At 37.8% G+C, this 21,725-nt stretch overlaps 1 protein-coding gene across 8 annotated transcripts in view; it reads right to left on the bottom strand.

The window, feature by feature from the left end:
- ABLIM3 (actin binding LIM protein family member 3) overlaps nucleotides 1–21,725 on the bottom strand; it is a 3,936,655-nt gene that overhangs the window by 224,849 nt on the left and 3,690,081 nt on the right. For all 8 annotated transcript variants that reach the window (XM_044069211.1, XM_044069207.1, XM_044069212.1 and 5 more), the window contains one exon: nucleotides 15,303–15,363. In XM_044069211.1, coding sequence (XP_043925146.1) covers nucleotides 15,303–15,363 — 61 coding nt within the window. The remainder of the gene's footprint in view (nucleotides 1–15,302; nucleotides 15,364–21,725) is intronic.

Raw genomic sequence — 21,725 nt, forward strand, 5'->3', positions numbered from 1 at the left:
TAGTTTAAAGTTTTTAAAGACATTTTTATATATTTATAATGAATGACAGAATGAATGTTTTTGAATATTTTTTTACAATTTTGTGTTATTTATTATTTATTTGTTATGTTTTATAGTAGTTAAAGTTTTACACTCATTTTCAAAGTGAGTGATGTCATTGTGATTTTAATTAATGATGTCTGTTTTCCTATTGGATCACAAAGTAATTAAGGCATATATATAAGATGGATGTGTTGTGATTTTATATATATATATATATATATATATATATATATATAAATATAGATACACTACACAATCTTGACATACTGAAATGTCGAAATTCAGTATGTCGAGACCGAATAGAGGAAAGTGCAGTTACCCAAAACGACACTATGCCGAATCCACAAATGTGGAATCTGCTGCTATTGTGGTGTTGTGTTCATGACGTGTGGTGCGATTTGTGGATTTATCTGGGGTTTCAGGTAAGTGTTGTGTGTTTGAGGATATTGGGTGGGGATTTTAGTGTGTGTGAGTGTGTGTGGTGGTGTGTTTTGTGTGTTTGTGTGTTTAGTGCGACCTCAGAGTTAGAATATATAAGTAGGGTGTGTGGCGGGTGCAGGGGCTTGCCCTCTATAAATAGGTTAGGTGTGTTCGTGTGTGTTGTTATGTTTGTTTAGTTAGGTAGCTGTATGTGTGTGTGATTATGTCCTGGTTTGTGTGTGTGTGTGTGTGTGTGTGTGTGTGTGTGTGTGTGTGTGTGTGTGTGTGTGAATGGTCGCAGTTGTGGTATTTGCGATTATGGGTTTTTGTGTATATGGGTTTTCGACTATTCAGTCTCGAAATACTGGAGTTCAACATTTCAGTATTCCAAGATTGTATAGTGAATCTCTCTCTCTCTCTCTCTATATATATATATATATATATATATATATATATATATATATATATTACTTAATAATTCATTATATTTTCATACCATACTCTTCTATGCATTTCTGTATCACACAAAGTCAATTTCCATAAAAAAATTTCATCTTGATAGTCTTTCATTTTTCTGGCTCACATAACCGTTTCCTCTCTTTAAGTTTTTCACCTTATCCCAGATCTCCTTATATTTGTCTTCCATTATGAATGCCATTAATCTTTTTTTATTTTCACTTAACCAGGTTAACACTTTATATAAATTCAAAGATGCTGCATACACAATAGGATTTATCAATCCTAATATTCCATCCTGTTTTCTAACATATAATAACCCTTTTTAATAGGATTTAGTGTGGATTCCCAAATGAATGCAAATATAATTGTCAATAATTCTTTCTTCTGTTTAGCAGGTACCATCACTATGTTCGCTAAGTATGATATTTTGACTAATACCACCAATTTAATTAAATAAACCTTTTTTTAAACATCAGTCTTTATGACCTCCAAAACATATATTACTAATCTTAGTTATCATATTCTGCCATTCTATTGTTCTTACCAAATAGTATACCTAAAATTTAAATGTCATGTCTGTTAAACTGTATTCCTGCTATTTTACCTATTATTCCTACACCTTTACTTTTATCCTTATTTATACTTAAACCTATAACATTTAACTCTTGACTGCTGCTCTATCCATTCTTCCTTATTAGACATCAACACTATGTCATCTGCATATGAAAACATCACTGGTATTTTAATACCCTCTTTTGTAGTATACTCTGATTCCCTTAATGCCAAATTTATTTCATTCAATACTGCACTCATAATCAACCCTGCCTTATTCCGCATCTTATATCTATATCTTTACTTAACCACCCATTTATTATTAATCTTACTTTATTATTCAGATAAACAGAGAACAAGATTCTTATTTTTTTGCACTTATATCTGTGTGGAGTTTGCATGTTCTCCCTGCGTTCGCGTGGGTTTCCTCCGGGTACTCCGGTTTCCTCCCACATTCTAAAGACATGCTCCTGGAGCGTTTCTCCCCGGGCCTCCGCTGAAAACAGTATCTGCGGAACCTAGTCGGACTTTCCCGGTCAACAAATGTTAAATAAAAATAAAAAAAAAAAATATTATATTCTTTCAAAATCTCCCATAACATTGTGTGTTGTATATTATCGAAAGCTTTACTCCCATCACCTATAATATTTAACTCTGAATGCTTATGTATTATGTCATCTACTAATTCCCTTATTATCATTAAAAATTCTTGATTCCTTTCACTTTTCTTCCAAATGCTGTTTCTTTCATTAATTTATTCACTTCGTTTTCCAGTCTCTTCACTACTATTTTCAAAAATATCTTATAATCCACATTATTCAACACTATTGGTCTCCAAAGTAAAAGTAAATGTAATGTCTTTCGGCTTTTCCCGGTTAGGGATCGCCACAGCAGAACTCCGGTCTGCTCATGATTGGCAGTGGAGTTTTATGGTGCCGAGTTACCAGCCCGATGCTCAACCTTCAAGGAAGGCATACCCATTCAGGCACGTACCTACCTGCATGTCTTTAAATGTCACTTGGCCATGGGGAGGACATCAGACTCCACACAGAAGGTGCTCCAGCCGTGAATCGAATGGGAGGACCTCTTGCTGTGAGGCAACAATGCTAACCACTGCACCACTGCGGCTCTGTTCAACACTATTGGTCTCCAATTCCTTATATCTTCTTTTTCTCCATTTTTCCATATACATTTTAAAGCTTCTATACTTATTTCTTTATCTTCCACCCCTTTCTCTAACCATTTGGTCAACACTTCTATGAAATACTTCTTCTCACAAACTAACATGTTCTTATACATGGAATATTCAGTCCTATCCAGCCCTGCAGCCGATTCCATATCCACCATCTTCAATACACTTTCCATTTCATTCAGAGTGATATTGTTTTCTATCCCCTGCCTGTCTTTCTCAGAAAAGTTCTCCAATCTCCACTACCATTCTCTTTTTACATGCCAATTAACAAAAGTCTTATTTATATAATCTTTTATTACATCAATTATTTATTTTTGCATTTTAACAATACTTCCCTTTTCATTTCTTATTTCTCTTATTACTCTTCTATTTTCTTTTACTACTTTATTTAAACATGGTGCAATGTCTTCTTTCTTTCCCTGCAAAAAATACCATTGTTTGAACAACAGTCTTTTAACTCTTTGGTGATTCATTTCATAAATCATTTTTTTCTCTTTACCAAAATCCTTCATTACCTTTTTTAATCTCCTTAAATGCTTCCTAATTTTTTTATATCATTGTTTTTCTTCTAAACTTTTTACTTTTAGCCATTCTAAGAAAGTTATTTTATATTTCTCTTTAAAACTTAGCTACCAACTTGTCCAATTATCATAGAATATTCTCATACCTATATCATCTTCTCATAATTGTATAATCCTCTGTCTACCTTCCTCGGTTAAAACCATTTCATTTATTCTTTTAATACCTTTACCTATGTTTATATACTCCTCTTTTCATGAATTTCTATTCATATCGCCATATGATTTGAAAAAAAAATGTTACTTTTTTTTACTTTACACCCTCATACTTTCCAAAATCAAAAAATAATCAGTTTCTCTATCTCAATTTACACTTCTTATAGGTACATTGTTTTTCATCCCATGCATATAATTTTCTGCTTTTCATTAACTCTGCAGTTACCTTAACATCTGATCCTTCTTTTCTCCTTTTTCTTACAGCACAATTAAAATCTCCTCCAACAATAATTAGTATATTCATGCTCACATACTCAAGTATTTTCTTGAACATTAATTCTCTTTCTTTTTGTGTAACATATGTACATACTGAAATAATTCTATAAACTTGCCTTTTCCATTTAATGTCCAATATTGTTATCCTACCAGACAGAACCAATGTAACATCCAAAATTTCTATTGAATTTTTAATCAAAACTGCAATACATGAACATGTTTCAATTCCTATATTCCAAATAACATTTCCTTCCCATAATTCTTTTATTTGTACTCCCTCCACTTCTAATGAAATTCCTGTATCTTGTAATGTTATAATATCCATGCCCAATGTTTTTCACCATTCTAGTACACCTAACCTTCTTTTAATACAATTTACAGTTATAGCTAGAATTCTCACTTTAGACTAATCTGTTTGCTTATCTCATCCCGTTGCTTTTTTATTTTCTCTCAAACCTACATTTTTAAATGTTCATTTTCTGTCCTTCACTCTTTTACCAATGGAATTATTTCCCCCTTTAAACACCACCCAGTTACTTTCTTCTTCACTTGAGGTTACTACTGTTTCTTCTTGTTCCTTTCCACTCCTTACATACTCAACCTCATTATTCGTTACTTTAGTATCTATTTCTTGGATTTCTTTTTGTAGCTCATCTGTTTCTTGCTTACTTTCTTGTTCACATTTATATCCCCCTTTCCTTCAATATTGTTTTACAGTCTATCCATGAATGTCCTACTAATTCACATTTTACACATTTCACTTCACATTTATTGTACCATGATCTGTTTTACCACAAATATAACATTTCTCTTATCACAATTACTAACTAAATGATCAGTTTTACCACAAAAAAAGCATTTTTTGGTTGGCCCCAATATTTCACAAACCCTCAAATCCCTTCTACATTTATCACACTTGGAATATTAATTATATTATCATTTTTTCATTTTCAATACAACTATTCATTCCCAACTCCCAGAACATAAACCTCTATTACCATCTATTTTTATAATGCCCATAACTTCTTTACATATAGTCTTTAAATAGTCCTTCAATACTTCTTTTTTCCACCTTAGTTCAAAACTGCACATAAATCTTTTTTGTCTCTCTATTAAATACTTGCACAACATATAATTTCTGTGGGTTATCATTTTTCTTTATTTGAAATTGTTCTGGAAATTTTTCCCTATACTGTCCTGATTCAAACAAAATATCACAAAAGTGTCTTTGTTTAAGTGAATAAATGCTTTTACCTCTCTGGAAGCAATACCCAATGGCGCAATAACATGGTTCCGTATTTCATACCTATCAAGTTCTTTCTCCTTCTTACTCCTTATCCTTATTAGGTACTTCTTCTTTCTTTCATCCATCTTTTTCTAATCCTTCTTGTCTCCTCTGATAGTTTGGCATATGACTTTTTCACTTCTTTCCTTATCTCTTTGACCTCTCCCTCCTGAGTTCTGTCCATAATTTCTCCCCATGAAGCTACACTTTTGATCTCCAGTTCACTCCAGTTACATAATTCCTTAAGATATATATCCCACAATCCTCCCAATTGAAGGGCTGCAATTACACACTCCAGATGAGATCCACTGTCTCCTTCAAACTATCCTTTCTGAAATGACCATTCAGAATCATGTGAAGGGTTGATTACCCTCACTTCCTTATCCTCCTTTCGCTCACCCTTCTCATCTGCTTTCACTGATGTCTCTGCACTTTCAACTATATTCTCTGATGCCAACATCTTTTGCTCAGGCTCCAATGCCTTCATATAAGCCTCTCTCATCTCTTTCTTCATACTGTTGTCATTCATTTCTTCTCTACCACCTACTGTCACCATCCTCCTTCTTGCTTCTGTGAGCCGCCTACATGCCCAGACTGGAAGCAGGACACTTAACCACAAACAAAATCCCCATACACAAAAAGAGTAGGGGAAGTTCACTGATGTCCTGGCCACATTTCCATCATAGTATAACTACCACCTTACGTCTCCCTTGAAAAGAGGCTACTAGCATAGTGGGACTAAACTTATCAACAAATGATAAATAAAACTAAATAAAATTACATTTCTACCTATTTGTTCAGCCTTCTTGATATAGACTTACCCTGTCCTCCACTGCTACAATAAATGTTGTTGCTTACCACACCATATCTGTCAGGAAGGATGGTGTAGAAGTTGGAGACACATCAATAGACACCTATATCTTGTTACCTCAGTAGAAACATGAGGTCTATACCTATAGTCCAGCTTAGGAAGTAAAAAAAAATGCTTTTAGAAGGATACCTCTGTTATGAGGAAACACTGACTTTCTGTTTTTGAGTGAACAAGAGTATAAGGAAGTTGAGATGACAGATGATCATGATGAGGGAAGTTTGTGAAGATGAAGTGCTTATGTCTAGTAGTCATGACTCTGCATGTCTTCTGACTATGTGACTCAAACAGTGGATGCCGTAATGCATAAGTTAGGTAACACACAATGTTAAACTACAGACATACCATGTGAGGTAGTGTAAGAGCTAATGTAGAGTGACCAACAGGATGTGGTGTAGGCACTGTCATTTTGTAATATCATGGCGATTTTCATATCCGCAGGAAGGGAAGAGGTGTTCATCTCCCTGGAACACTGAAGGTAAAGCCTGATTTCAACTCAGAGTACTTCCAAATTTAAGTAGCACTTTCAGGTCACTGAGTTGAGCTAGGATTACAACATCATATTGCTACTGACCGCAGTCAAAACAACTTTCGTAGAATGTACAAGGCAACCGGGCCATGTGGCCATTTATGCCTTGGTAGCATTCACACTTAGACCTTACCTCATTTTTCAAGGAGTGATAGGACAGTCATACTGGGATGAATTTTTGAATACTCATCAAACTGTCTAATTCCTTTTTAAGGGAAGGTAGTGCATTACATTATTTGATCTGGAGAGGAAGTTTTGTCGAGAGAAGGAGTAGTCATTATGTGACAAATCTGTCTCTCTAACATGATTTGTTCATTTGCTGAAGCAGGTTCAGATCTCTGGTTCCTATGTTCACAGGACTGTTTGATTTGTGGAAAAATAAAAAGTCTTGGATTGCTGAATAACCTAATGGCTCAGAAAGCAAAGCACAGATCCCCCTTAAGGGGTCTGTATGACACTGGATATGGGGTCAAGGTCTCCAGCCTCTTATGATAGCTCAGGTTCTTTAGTCCCATTATCTTTTTTGTCAGGAACTTTTGAGTCTCTCTAACTCCTTGATATGTTTAGTAAGATTCATCCTGAAGGGGACATTGTATTCTGTGATTGGTTTGATCAGTACAGAATATATAGGGATAAAGATTTCTGTGGAATAAATGGAATACCCTTTGTTTGTTTGTTTGTTTATTTGTTTGTGTTGCCGGTGACCGAGTGTGGAGAGAAAGCAGCCATGGTGTTGGTGGATCGATTGGACCAGGGGCTGTTCCAGATTAGTTCAGGTAGCTGGAGTAGTTGGCATGGCTGGAGTGATTGGCCTGGTCGTTGCTGTTCAGGTCTGTATGTGAAGAGGCATGCCGAGAGGAAGGATGGTGGTGACTGGTTGCTGGATGGTGTCCAAGGGAGTTGTGCCGGATTCTAGTGGATTGTAAAGTTGGAACTGGACTGTTGCTGGCGGAGATGAGGTTGGTGTCAGAGTGGATGGTGGATCGTGGAGAGTGTGGTTGTTGCCCTGGATGAGGGAAGATGGTGGAGACCAGACTGTCTGCTTGGATGTGTGCTGATCTGGACTCTTGAAGCTTGTTTGTATTGGATTGGGGAAACTGGACTGGGACTTGCTGGTGCGGAGATGGAGCTTCGGTTGGTTGGGAATCCGTCATGTGCGTGTTTACTGTATATGTGATGTAAGTGCTTGTGTTTTATTGTTGTGATGGTCTGTGTTGTATCATGAGCTTGAAGGAACAGAATTTCATTCAGCTGTGCACGTTATGGTTGTACGGTCTGAGTGACAATAAAGTTTACTTACTTACTTTCTTTGTTATCAGTTGTGCCAGATAAAAGGATTTCCTGACCACCATAACAACAAGATGGTCAAAGGAAAAGGGAGTTATCTACCCATATTCCAAGGTTTCCACACCTTCATTTTGGAGTGGGGTGTTCTCTTTACTATAACCTGGATGGAAGGTATATTTACTGAAAGCAACAATATTTCATTTTTAGCATTTAGTTTAAGCCTACTGTCAGTGTACCAGTTACTAATGTGCAATTTCCCTTTGTAGCTTCTACATAGCAGAAAGACATTAAAGTATAACACACAGTTTACAACTGCTGGCAAATTTGGTTTACCAGAGTTCCTGATTTTTGATTTGGAAATCAGAAAAGCATATGCAGATATAGAAAAGGTACTAGCACAGAGCCCAATCATGTTCCACTGGTTACTTTCATGCTCTCTGAGGCCTCACATCTCCACCCACGTGGTATGAGTTCTGTTTCTCAGCCAATTAGTATCCATCTAGCTATGTAGAGATTGATTAGGTGTATTTATTGATTTTTGATTGATGATTAATTTAGCTTTTTGATAATGTTGCCATATGATACAGTATCAAATGCTTTGCTGAGATCAAGGTATGGTGTATGGACAGCATGACTACTGTCCATGGCTTGTGATACTCTCTCAAAAAATGTACTCAGTTCATTAGACAGGATCTAGCTTTAACCAAGCCAAAGTGCTTGGGGTCACGTCTTATAAGATTTTTATATCGTAGTTTATCAGGTCTGTTATGACTTGTTCCATGGCCTTGCACAAGGCTCATATGGGTGATGTATCTGTAATTCCAGGGGTCCATCATGGGATCACACTTGTGAAGAGCAATCACAACTGCTGCATGCCAAACCTTGGAGACAAAGCTAATAGACAAGCTCAGGCTGTACAGTGATAGGAGGGGGTTCATCAATGCATGTTTAGTGCTGTTCATCAGGCAACATGATATGTTATCAGGTTCCAAAGATGATGTAGGTTTGGTTTTGGAAAGTATTTCTGGCAAATGTTTTTTTTTTGTGATGATAGGGTATTTCAAGTCTTTAGGCTAGAACATTCCTGACTGCAAGTGAGATGTGCAAAGAGCTTTACTATATATCTGTAACCTAAAAGGCTGATAATTTGGACTTGCATAAACAAAGTTAGAGATTGCCATTTCTCATATAATTTCCTTTTGTTCTGAGGTACGGTGATCATAGCATTGACAAATATATGACTTTAGGGGTGCAGGAGACTTGTTCCCCTGAAAAACAAAAGTTTAAAGGGGATGAGCAATGTTCAATATTTGCTCTTCTCCTGTAATTTGAGTCTCAAGATTTCAATAGAAAGCCATGAGCATCAGTCCTACCTTAAAAGATCTAGCCTTATTGCTGCATTATTGTCAACAAAAGCAACCAAAGGTTATGATATTTTGTGTGAAATGTGTATTGATCCATGGCCAGTGAGAATATAGCACCATAGCTGCACTTTATAATAAACAAAATGAGAAGGCAACCATCAGTAACCAAAACCATGCTTTCCAGCAGCAAAATATTTCAGGTATTCTACTCACCTCTCTCAGATAGCATATAGGAAAATGCAGAAGTTGCAACTTGCAACAACATATTGAACAAATGCATATTTTGTCATCACTACATTCTGGAGACATTCAGTCTTATTCAGATATATATTACCTGTCACTCTTTACAAAGGACAGTCCTCATTTGGGCACTTGTGTCTTTTGAAAAGCATGAAAAATTACAAACATCCTGAGATTTTAGAGCAAAACTATTTCCCAAGTTTACACTAACAGCTACATTCAAAACTAATTTTGTTTATGGAATACCTTAAAATTATATGAAACAACAGAAACAGCTCAAATTCTGCAAAATTAAGCATTATTATTTTAGCAAAAAAATGAAATACATTCCTTTGCTCTGGTTCTGAGTATGGTTTCCCTTGATAAATCTTTTGTTTGTATAAAAAAGTTCCACTTTAAGCATATGAATAGTTCGCAACTCTACCAGACACTGCTGCATCTAACCTAGAGTTATTTGAACATAATTATGAACATAGGAAGTCTAGAAGATAGATCACCAGGACTAACAATAATAGGATGATTCCTTTGCTTACTCACCATCACCTGTGTACCCTCCTGGCCAGAAAGTACATGTCAAAAAGCACTCTATCCCATACCCTGCAGAACAAGTATAACTATGTAAATGCTATTTGCATTCTACTATTCAGACCTTAGATCACCCAGGAGGTAAACATCTCCATCAGGAGAGGGACCCGTATAATATTCTGCTGAACAAGGATACTTATTACTAGATTAATATATATAATTACAATGACACATTACCTCATATGATCAGTCCTGCCTACATGCATACGCAATGACCTGGGCATTGTCCTGGTGTGTAGGTAAGCTTATATTCTATTTTTTCAACATATGTGGCTTGCACAGCACAACGTCAGAGGCTGTCTTTGAGTTGTTTCCACATCACTATTCCATCATTCATACATATAGATAGATAGATAGATAGATAGATAGCTAAATGGGTAGACACAAAGACAGATATTGATAGGTAGAGTAGGTAGAGAGAGAGACAGATAGAGAGAGAGATAGAGGACTAGACAGCTAAGATAGACAGATTGGATAAACTGATCCTTCACACATGTAGGTTGGATACTGCTCGTGTTTACTGTGCTGCCTTTTACACTTTTACACAGCAGTAAAGCATACATCTTCAGTGTGCTACTTGCTATAGACTGTACTTATATATATATATATATATATATATATATATATATATATATATATTTATATTTATACATATGTATGGGTTTACTTCATTTGATTGAGAGACCATTTGACCTAAACGCATTTGATCGAGAGTTCATTTGATCGAAAACCAGTATTCAAGGCATAAAACTGGGATATGTGCCCCTCCCCAATGTCGTGCTACCCTGGAGTTGGTATATATAGTTAGGGGTGTGTGGGGGTGAAGTCCCCCACCCAGTTTCCTTTAAAAGAAGAAAGTAAAACAAAAAGTACAGATTTTAAATGAAAATAGGTGGGGGGCTTCTCCCACCACACCCCCCCAGTGTGGGGGGCTGCACCCCCCACCCCCTAACTATATATACCAACTCCAGGGTTGCACGACATTGGGGAGTGGAACAAATCCCAGTTTTATACCTTGAATACTGGTTTTCGATCAAATGGGTTTAGGTCAAATGGTCTTTCGATCAAATGAAGTAGACCCATATATATATATATATATATATATATATATATATATATGTGTGTGTGTGTGTGTGTGTGTGTGTGTATATTTCTCTCTCTTTACTTGCCTTTGTTTCATGATGCACTAATACAACATTTCCATATACGTTTTAAGTATTATTATCATTATTAGTTTTTTTTTGCACTTCCTGATTCAGAATTAGCCTTTTGATTTTCAGTGTCATACATGATAACTTTCCCTAACTACAGCATCATATAAATTACATATGGTATATTCCCATTTATTCTCATTAGTGGTAATATAAAATTGTCAACCATCAGCAGGATATTGCCAATATAACACCAAATGGGATAGGTTAATTCAAATACCAAAAGAGAAATTGACTTGGCTTAAAATGTCTTGCAAAAACAGCTAGCCTAGTACTTACCTATGAACCTATGAACATAAATGCAAATATTTTGTACCTGGCCTTCCAACAGAGCATCAGTTTATATTCATTCATGTTGTGGGCATACCTCTTATTTTAGACTTTTAAACACATTCATTTAAGTGGTTTCTGTTTTGATGTGCTAGTTATAAGCCAGATTATTTTTTTTTGTTGACTCTTTCTTTGTCTAAGTTGTGAATCAATTTAGTTGGTTGTATTCTGCCACTTAAGCTGGAATAAACTGCAAATAGTTTTGAAATTTATGAGATGAAGCAAAAACATTTCAAAGGGAAAGATCATTAACATCAAACACTACTATTCAGCTAGCAGCGCGCCCAGTGGAAAACAGAGTATTAGTGATAACTGGGAACATTTAGCTGACAAATCTGCTGAAAGAACATATGGACTTAGGGTGACTTAAAATCGGCTAAATGAGAGGACATAGTTACTGGCCTTGTATCCAGGCTCACAGAATATTCATCACTTTTTCTTTACTAGCTGCACAACTGAGTCAAATGAAACTTGCTTATGCTTAAATTAAGAAATATTTTTCAAGACAAAATCTATTTGGTGTATAAACAGATTCTCATTAAAATCATCAAGGAATATGATACTTATGTTGAGGATGAGAAAGAGATTCTAGGACTAGTGAAAATTTTGTGCATAGCTCACAGAATGCAATAGCCATTTGGAGATCTTGTTATAGTTTTTATCTCTCTTGAATCGGAATGGGGAGTGCATATGTAAGAGTATATGTACGTGTGTGTCTTCCTCGTACCTTCAAGTTCTTGGACCAAAGGCAACTTATATTGTGGACCTTTGAGTCCTGTTACACTCCACATTCTGGTAAGTCACCAAGTATTTACAGAAAATTTTGTATATGTTCTGGCCTCTTTTTACATATTTAACTAGGATTTACAAAACAATTTGCCTATGCTTTGGCTTTTTATTTGTTTTACTAGGAAGTCCCAGCCTCAGAACTGTGTACACAGGAGACTGGGACAATCCAGTAGTATTGTCTACTTAAATATCTTCCTCAGAGTTACATAGTTACGTAGCAAATGGAGGTAGAAAATTCAGGTCCTATACCCTTAACTACAGGAAGCAGTACATTAAGAGCTTGGAGAATTAATCCACTGCACTAACTGCCAGACTTTTAATAACATAATTTTCTGATAAATCATTAAGAATTACAGACAGTCAGTAATGCCAATCATTAAAAGTTTCTTAGTTGTTGTTCACAAAATGCATGCAGATGTAAAATCTGCTATTCTGCTAAATTTTTTAAGTGAGTTAGTATACTCTGTCTCTTATCTGTCTCTAATTTTGCAGGAAATCCCTGATTTTGTCACATATTTACAACTGCTTGTTTTCTGTTAAATTATTAAGGATTCTAATCAGTCAATAATGCTAGCCAGTAATGCCAGTAATTAACATTTCATAGTCCTTATTCTTCAGAAAATGCAGGTTCCTGCAGCACCCATTGTCCTGCTACCTTTTAGGTGAATTAGAGTTATCTGATACTTAAGTCTCGGATTTGTTAACAAACTGTTTGCTGTAGTCAGAACTATAGGGTTTGAATTCTTCCACCTCCATTTGCCTACTGTGTGACTTATGAGCATGTCACTCAGAGCTACTGGGTTCCCATCTGACAACTGGCACTTTTTCAGTGGTATTAGCTGGTTAAACAAACAGATAAAGGAAAATAATAGTTACAATTTGTCCCTTTTGGGAGTCTTTGATCCCCCATCATTTTTAGCTTTTTCTAGAATTGTAGGAACATGGGATCATAGGATGTTACTAGGCTAAAGGCCCTAGAGCCTTTTTAAGCCTACACACTCATGGCCCAACTTTCCCAATTATTAATGTTCACTGGCTAGAATGGTTTTTGTATATGCCTGTGCCTCAGAGCGTCTACAAACTACCTCTGTCCATAGGGACCACAGGTGACAAGCTAGTGGTGAACTTGCATTTCTTAAATAAAAAAGTTAAAAAGTGTTTGGTCTGCTGTCTGTAAAATTTCTGGCTTTCTAGCAATTTGTTGTGGGTTGCAGTCATTAAATAATGACAGGCATGGGAAGTTCAGACTTTATAACAGAAATATTTAAAATCTCTTCTTGATTTGTGGGTATTTGTCTCTGATTCTTGAGCTAAGAGGCTGGGAAGGCATGGAGTGCAATCAATTGCACTGTATGGTTCTCACAGCAGTGAGCTGAAATACATTTCTACGTCATTATTTCTACATCTGTTCATTAATTTAATTGCAAGCAAACATCTAAGTGCACACAGTCATGCAAAAGGCTGAAATTGGTAATGTGTGTGTGTGTGTGTGTGTGTGTGTGTGTGTGTGTGTGTGTGTGTGTGTGTGCGTGTGTGTGTGTGTGTGTGTGTGTGTGTGTGTGTATGTGTGTGTGTGTGTGTGTGTGTGTGTGTGTGTGTGTGTGTGTTTGTGTGTGTGTGTGTATGCATGTGTGCATGTGTGTAAATGCTTAGTTCCTGCATTCAAAGTGCACATGGTGTAAAGGAAGGAACTGATTGTAGTAAACATGAGCATCGTAATGGCAACCTGGCTGGGTATGATTCTTGAGTTCCTTGTTTTGTTGACAGTTGACATTGTGTTTATTTGGCAGTGAATAAATTGGACAACATAAAATCTACAAGTTTAATGTTACAAATGCATTTTTACTTTAACTTTTTTTGCAGGAACACTGGTGTGAAATGCACTGTGTTAGGTTTTGGGGCAACAGCAGTTTATTTGGTACTTGGTACAGAGGAATAAGGCTATGAGGTGTAAATGAGTAGCTTCTAGTAGAGCAGTTTGATTCCCTCAGCCTTTGTCTTCTGTGTGACTCTGACCAAGTCACTTTATCAAACAGTAGTCCTGGGCTGCTCCTTAAAGGGTCAATTGTATCCAGAGGGCTGCCCACACTGTTAGTAAACGTGTTACATATGTATTTTATGAATTCCTGTAAACTTCATATAATCACTAATTAGTTTGTCACTATATGCTGTTTGTCTATGAATCCCAGCAGGTCTCTTGTAGTTCAATGGGTTGTCAGGTGCATTTTCAATACATGGGCAGTTTTAAGGGAAGAGAAGCTTATTGTTACTCATGCTATGTCCGTCTTCAATGTGAGAGTATTTTTTTTTTTGTTTAGTAAAGGTCTGTCAGTGTGTTTGCTGTAATTTTTGGAATAAATTTTAAATTAAATCCAAATCTCAAATCATAGAAAAACAAGCACAACTTGCTGTTCTTCAGTTTGTGCTATGATATTGTTTTTCTCTTTTTACTGAGGCACAAAGTCTCTACCACTTCTGTTGCACTGTTGGCTGCAGCATTGATTTGCTACATTGAACCATACCAGCACTTCATCCAAACCGTAATCCTTGAGCACAAAAATGTAGTTATGCTGCGTTGTGTATATTGCCAAGACATGTAAAATATATACGTACATTAGACTGTGGAAATATAGGGAACTTAGGGAAATGTTCTTTCATATTTAACAATGGATTGTGCATTGTGATGATGCATTTTTTTTAATTTTTTTCTTCAGATGTCCTACATGCCCTATTAACTAGCTACTGTGTCCTTATTGTGCCCCAGCAAGAAAGGAAACCTGGAACTGCCACTGGTTATCTGCCTCCTTCAGCCAGCTCAGAAGATTATGAACAGTATAACCATAACCATATTTCCAATTCACAACTTCATAAAACTGATAAAATGAAAGAAATGCAAAAATATACCAATGTTGTTTTAAACATGATATTAAAAAAGACATCTTTTATGATGTAACAGTGCTTTTCTATGTTGTATTTTTTCAGTTAGATCTGTGGCATGGGATATGAAAAGAAGGCAATTGATTCTGTAATTATACAAAGCTCTTATAAGCTTCCCCTCTATTATGGTTGACTTGTCATATGCACTCAGGCTCTTTGCCATTAGCCACAGTCTCAGACCACATACTTGTACTTTTCTCACCTCTCATTCCCCAGTTTACAGCATTGCTACTGTCATAGTGGAACAACTCGGCACTCTGCGGCTGTGGAGGCAAAAAAAAAAAAAAATTAGAAACATACTCTGCTGTTTGCATTACATCCAGTATGATAAAGCTATATTCAAATATGGAATAATTTATCAGTCTGCCCCTCAGCCTTAAAAGTATGGTGCAACTAAAATGAACTGAGACAACATACTTACAATTACAATTTTAGTAGTCCTATTAACTTTAGAAACATGCCTATCTTCAGACTGATCATGTCCAATTACCATAAACAAACAAACAACAAATAGCAAAAAAAAAAAAAAAATAAAGCAAGTGCTTGTGAACATAAACTTGAAGAGGGGCAAATTAGATGGCTGTACATACACGTATAGATAACTAGTGTTGACTAAATTAGGTGCTTAATAAAATGCAGTAACAGCAAATCTATGTTAAAAATTTCAGTTAACGTGCGTTTGAAATCTGAAATTCAATCTATCAGTGGTAACATTTATTATACAATGACTGGCCGTTACCATTCTAAAATAAGCACGCTGATTGGCCAGCCCAACCAGCGTGCCCTTTGTAAATCCGAGAATATACCAACGGAAAAAGGTTCGATCATCCGGACTTTTTTCCGTTGGTATATTCTTTAATTTTAACTTTTTTATTCAACAAAAATAAACACAAAATTTGTAGTTCGGACTCCTGACATATGAGAGAGACACCATGCAGAAAATACAAGGGAAATCAGGTAAGCTGTTTAAGACCTAAGACACGTACCTGATTTCCCTTGTATTTCCTCCATTCTGTCGTACTCTCTTACCCTAAACTTCCCGAACCAAAAAAAAAAAAAAGAAAGGAAAAGCAAAGCAACGGAGATCTTCTTTTCTCTGTCGCTTACTTTACCGAGCACTGATGTACTGGGTATGTGTGGGAGAGCAAGTCCCATATGAATGCACAGTACATCAACACAAGGAAGCAGTATACCATCAGCCGCGGAAGAACAGTAATGCACCGTTATACAAAGACATTATTTAAGAAAGCTAAGTACTTTTTTTCTTAAATAATATCATTGTATAACAGCAATAACCATCTCCGTGGTTGTGGTATACTGAAATTTACCCATGGTTGACTTTATTTAATCACTTGGGCTTCACCCTCATGGTTAAACCACTCCAGCCATGGGTAAATCTTTAATATACCACACTGACATAGTCGGTTATTGCTATAATAGCATATCATTAACTGTACTTAATTAATGTTACCCATGTGAAGGACAGTCAGTAACCCTGTTGACATTACCAGGAAGATAACAGCATGATTGCCTCATTTTCTTATATTTTTCTCATCTGAGAACATAACAGCCAGGATCAGGTAGGGAAAAAAAGTGAGAAGGATCCAACCTGTGAAAGCCTAGTGGACAACAAGAAAAGAGCTGATGAAGCAGGACTTAATTTTTAAACTAAAGGAAGAGTCAGGATGAAAAGAATGAGGATAAGAAGTCAAAGATTTCACAGACAAATTCCAGCTATTGCAAAGTCTTTATGCACTTGTGTTAACTTCTCCCAGACTGGTTGTTTGAATACAAGTCAGAATAATTCTCAGGCACTGAAAGGCAGAGACTACCAGCTAAGCATTCTAAAACCTAAATGCAAGAACATATCTCAATATCTAGTGGGTAAAAAGAATCTCTGAGGCAGTGATAAAACACAAAGATGGAGAAACAACTTCATCCAAGGGCAGATGCCTGCATATAGTGAAAATTAGACCACATTGTAGTTTTAGTTTGTGATATACAAAGTGCAAACTCCTAAAACAGTACATGCAACTGGACTGTTTAGAAAATTGTGATCCATGACTATGTAATATTTATAGATCAATGACCCAAGTCAAAGACAGTTCATAGCTAATCTAGGCAATCAGTCTGCAGACCATTACAAGCCAAGCTGATAACCCATATTCAAAATGTCCCTTCAACCACAAAGAGGGCAACACAAGATAGACTGGAGAGAATATGAGGTCACTTATCCATCTATCTAGGTTGGGTTACAGACATAATGCTAAATGGCCGAAATGCCAAAAGGCATTATATTGGCCAAACAAATAAGATCCTGATGCAGCAGGGACTGGTGTTATACCCTTTTCCTTCTACAGTGTAATCTTGGAGTTGGGAAATATCATTAGCAGGGATGGGGGACACACTCCCCTCATGGTGTTGTGGGGGGTACCTCCCTGCATAGAACATGTCCTGCGTTTTTTGGCATTGTGAGTTTTGAACTTTTGTGATTGATGTAATGTCATTTGGTATTCAGCTGTTTAGCATTATGAATGTATTCCATGCAGGTTTACCTTGAGAGTAGCAAGAGTACTACTGTGCTTTGCATGTAGTGGAAATTTGTTGCAGAGGTGGGGGATACATTAGGATATAAATCTGTCATGCTAACGTCTTTTGTTTATCTGGTGATGAATATTTTGTTTCTTTAACTCATTCATTCTAATAGAATTGCACTGTAACTTCCAATTGGCAGAGCCAAAGACTTTTGACAGAATCAAATTATGCCCTCACATACAGGTTATGAAAGAAGTGTAAATATCAAACTACTCAGCACAAACTCTTTTTACAGTGGTAGTAGTCTTTAGGTTCTCGGTCTTAAACCAAATTTTATAAGTCACAATAAACACAGTCTCCGGGATTCATGATGCTAAATTTCCATGCAGGAGCAGTGTAGCTGCTCCTGCATGGAATATGGCTGCCGAGCGATCCATGAATGTGCCATTTTGATGTGCATGAGCGAACCGACACTATTCTGCTAATTACCTCATTTGCTGGTGAAAAACACGCAAATGAGGTAGAATAGTGATCCAGGAAGCAGGTAGGTAGCCATGCAAGAACAGTGAAAGCTGCAGAGATGTATTCGGCTACTAGCAGAATAAATTTCTGCAAAAATTAAAACGGAGCTATGACAGCTCCAATAAAAGCATGTACCCTAATCTGTAGGCATACCAGTGGCCAAATATATTGCCATTGGCATGTTAAAGTGTTTAGTTTTTCAAAAAATAAAAGTTTATTATTTTTTTGCCGATCTTGGCCTTTTAAGCATAGGGGAGTGGTGCGCAAATGAGATTGTGGGGAAAATAAAAAAAATAAATATGAAAAGTCCATTTTAGGGGAAAGCTGCATTTTGCCATTATAGTCAATGGCAAGCAGAATCAAAACAATGGCAGAGAACAGTTGTTGCTAAGGGGGGAAGGCTCTTGTGTAGGGCAGTAACTACGGATGAAGGCTGTGGGGTATGTTAATGAGGGAACTTATACTGAATCACAAAATTCTTCTAAGTGCCACACTGCACCTAACCGTGTAGGTGTGGTAACACCATCGTGTAGACAGGAGGAGCAACTAACATGAAAAGGGGTTGTGTCATGCTTGCTGTAAGCACATTGGAGCTCTGTTGCCCGGGTTTGTGCTTAGCTAAGCCCAGCTAAGCAAGGGGGTGTGTCTGAGGCTGTATACATTTATTCCATGAACTGAGGAGCATATTCACACCCAGGGAAATTTCTTGCTGTTTACACTAGCTAAATGGGTCTGGGTGGTATGCCAGGGCTTAAACAGGAAGGGTATATGAAAAAAGGAAAGAGCAGAACAAGGGAAATGCAGTACAAATCACCAATATAGGATTCTACAACTCACAATGGGCCACTGAAAGCCCTCAATAATATAGCTGAGAAGTAGCTGCATAGCTGAAAATGAGAGGAGATGTCAAAAAAAGAAATAAAGGGCAACAGCACAATAAAGGAGAAATGAAGTAGAAATCACTAATATGGGAGTCTTGCAACTCACAATTGGCCAAGCAAAGCACACAATAGTACAGTTGGCAGGTGGCCGCACAGCTGAAAATGGGAGATGTAAGTAAAAAATAATTAAAAAAGGGCAACAGCAGAATAAAGGCAATTGTGCACAAATTTCCACTAATGCCTCTAACACTCACAGTGGCCAAAGCAAAGCCATGAGTAATACAGGTGGCAGCTGGAATGTATCATAGTCAGTCAATCATACAGGCAGCATCTGCAGCACAAGAGTATAAACTATGCAAACCTCTTACAGTCTGGTTTTTCCTACAAACTCTGCACCACTGGTCTATACATGCGGGGGAATTTTAACTGGAAAAATGTTAGGGGCTGCCATTGCTTTGATCCATCAGTATGTGCTAGAAACTGACGGCTGAGAGGAGGATAATTCTGACGACCGCCACAGACCAAGGAGGAGGAGAAGAGTGTTCAGACCCAGGGTAACCTATCGGGGGCTACAAGATCTGGAGATAGTAGAGTGCTACAGGGTGGACAGAGACATACTTCAGCAAAACACTGAGCTGTGCCGGCCTCAACTCAGAGCTAGAACCAAGAGAGGGGAACCCATCCCAGTGGATATCAAGGTATGTGTAGCCTTAAGAATTCTAGCTACAGGTACTTTCCAAAGACCTACTGGGAACATCATGGGGGTCTCACAGGCATCTGCATCCAGGGTACTCCACCAGTTCCTGGATGCCATGCTACCACATGCTGGTGAGAACATTTACTTCCCCAATACCCATGAGGAGAGGAACAGGAATATGCATCTCTTCCACCATGTAACAGAATACCCAGAGGTACTGGGTGCCATAGACTGCATGCACATCCACATAAAAGCACCACCCAGTGAACAGGGTAGGGTCTACATAAACCACATGGGCTTCCCCTCCATCAACTGCCATGTCATGTGCTAATTCCACCTAAAATGCGGCTTTTCAGTGCTTCTGTGGAACCCTAGTGATATCTGCATTGCTTACTGTACTTATTTCCTTGTTTCACTTGAAAGAAAGTTACTGTTTGTTGTTTTTGCATTTAAGTTACCTGGCACTTGCTCACTAAAGCAATTATATGTCAGCACTAAAAAATTAAAAGCACTACACCCTCACAAACTCCCCTTGAGTACCTTGTTCCCCACTGGCCCTTTTTTTCAATTATAAAGGAATTCCCAATACTATCCTAGCATGTCCAAAGGTCAGTTGTCAATCTCCTCTTCGGTCCAGCTGGTGAATCTGGGAATCTTGAGGCAATGTTACAACTGCCTCATGTACACAGACAACCCTCTCCTCCTCCCAACAAATTCTAACACATGTGAGAGATGCAACCATATAGCCAAACTGGAGGCTAAGCTCTCTCAACTCAGTACTGGCGTAACCAGTCAGGAGGAGAAGGAAACCACACTCACTGCAATTCCAGTCTCACATAGACCTACCACGACAGCAAACCAAACACATAAACATACAAAAATATACTCGGAGGCTCTAAATAAAAATCTGCCTAAGCTGCAGAGACCTCCAAAGCAGACACCCAAGCAACCGCTACCCCAAAACAAAACACGTGCAACACATAGCTCATGAAGCCAGTGTGCCGAACTGTCACAGCCCTTAAGGCTAAACAACACAGCTGATACACTTGTAATAGGTGACTCTATCGTCAGGCACACTGACGTCCCGCTCACCAGGCTAAACAAGGAGAAGGTCATGGTGAGCTGCCTGTTGGGCGCTAGGATCCGCCACATAACACAAGCACTAGGTCACTCCAAGGCAAGTACAAATATGACTCAGTCATTGTCCATGCTGGTGTGAATGACCTGAGACGTACCTCCCTGGACTGCATGAAAAGAGACATAGAAGAGCTCTCTGAGCATGTAGCCCAGGCCAGTATGACCCTGACCTTGAGTAGCATCTTACCCTCACCAAGAATGATGCCACAATATGAAGACAAGATGATCGATTTCAACAATTGGCTTAAGTATTGGTGTCATTCAAAGGGGATCCAATGCCTGTCAGCCTGGGATGACATGCTCGACAAGCCACGATGCTTTGCTAGAGACAGCTTGCACCTGTCACCCCTGGGCTTTCGGATATTGGCAAAGGCTCTTGCTACCCCCATAGTGCCTTTTTTAGGCAAGGCTCAAAAGACAAACCCACCTCCATAGGTATCACAAGGGATAAGAAACTAAGAGTAATGCTACTCAATGCCATAAGTCTAAACCTCAAGATGCACGCACTCAAAACTCTCCTTAGCATGGAGAACATCAATATCTATGCAGTAACAGAAACCTGGTTCAAGGTTCACTAGAGCACCCCAGCACTACCAGGTTATACCTCATACCATGTTTTTCGGAACTTGGACCGAACCACAAAAGGAGGGGGAGTATCAATATTCGTCAAAGATACCCACACCTCCAGGTTGGTGGCACAGCACAAAGCATCAGAGACTATCCATGTGCAACTAACAGTGGGTAAAATTGCCTTCCAGTTTATAGCCTGTTACAGACCACCCTCCCAAACCCAGGAACCCCACTCGGCCTTCCTGAGAACACTGGAAAATATGAAGGTCTCTCCAAACACCAT

Source organism: Protopterus annectens, chromosome 4.part0 (genome assembly GCF_019279795.1).
Source record: "Protopterus annectens isolate FY-2018-M chromosome 4.part0, PAN1.0, whole genome shotgun sequence".
Lineage (NCBI taxonomy): Eukaryota > Metazoa > Chordata > Ceratodontiformes > Protopteridae > Protopterus > Protopterus annectens.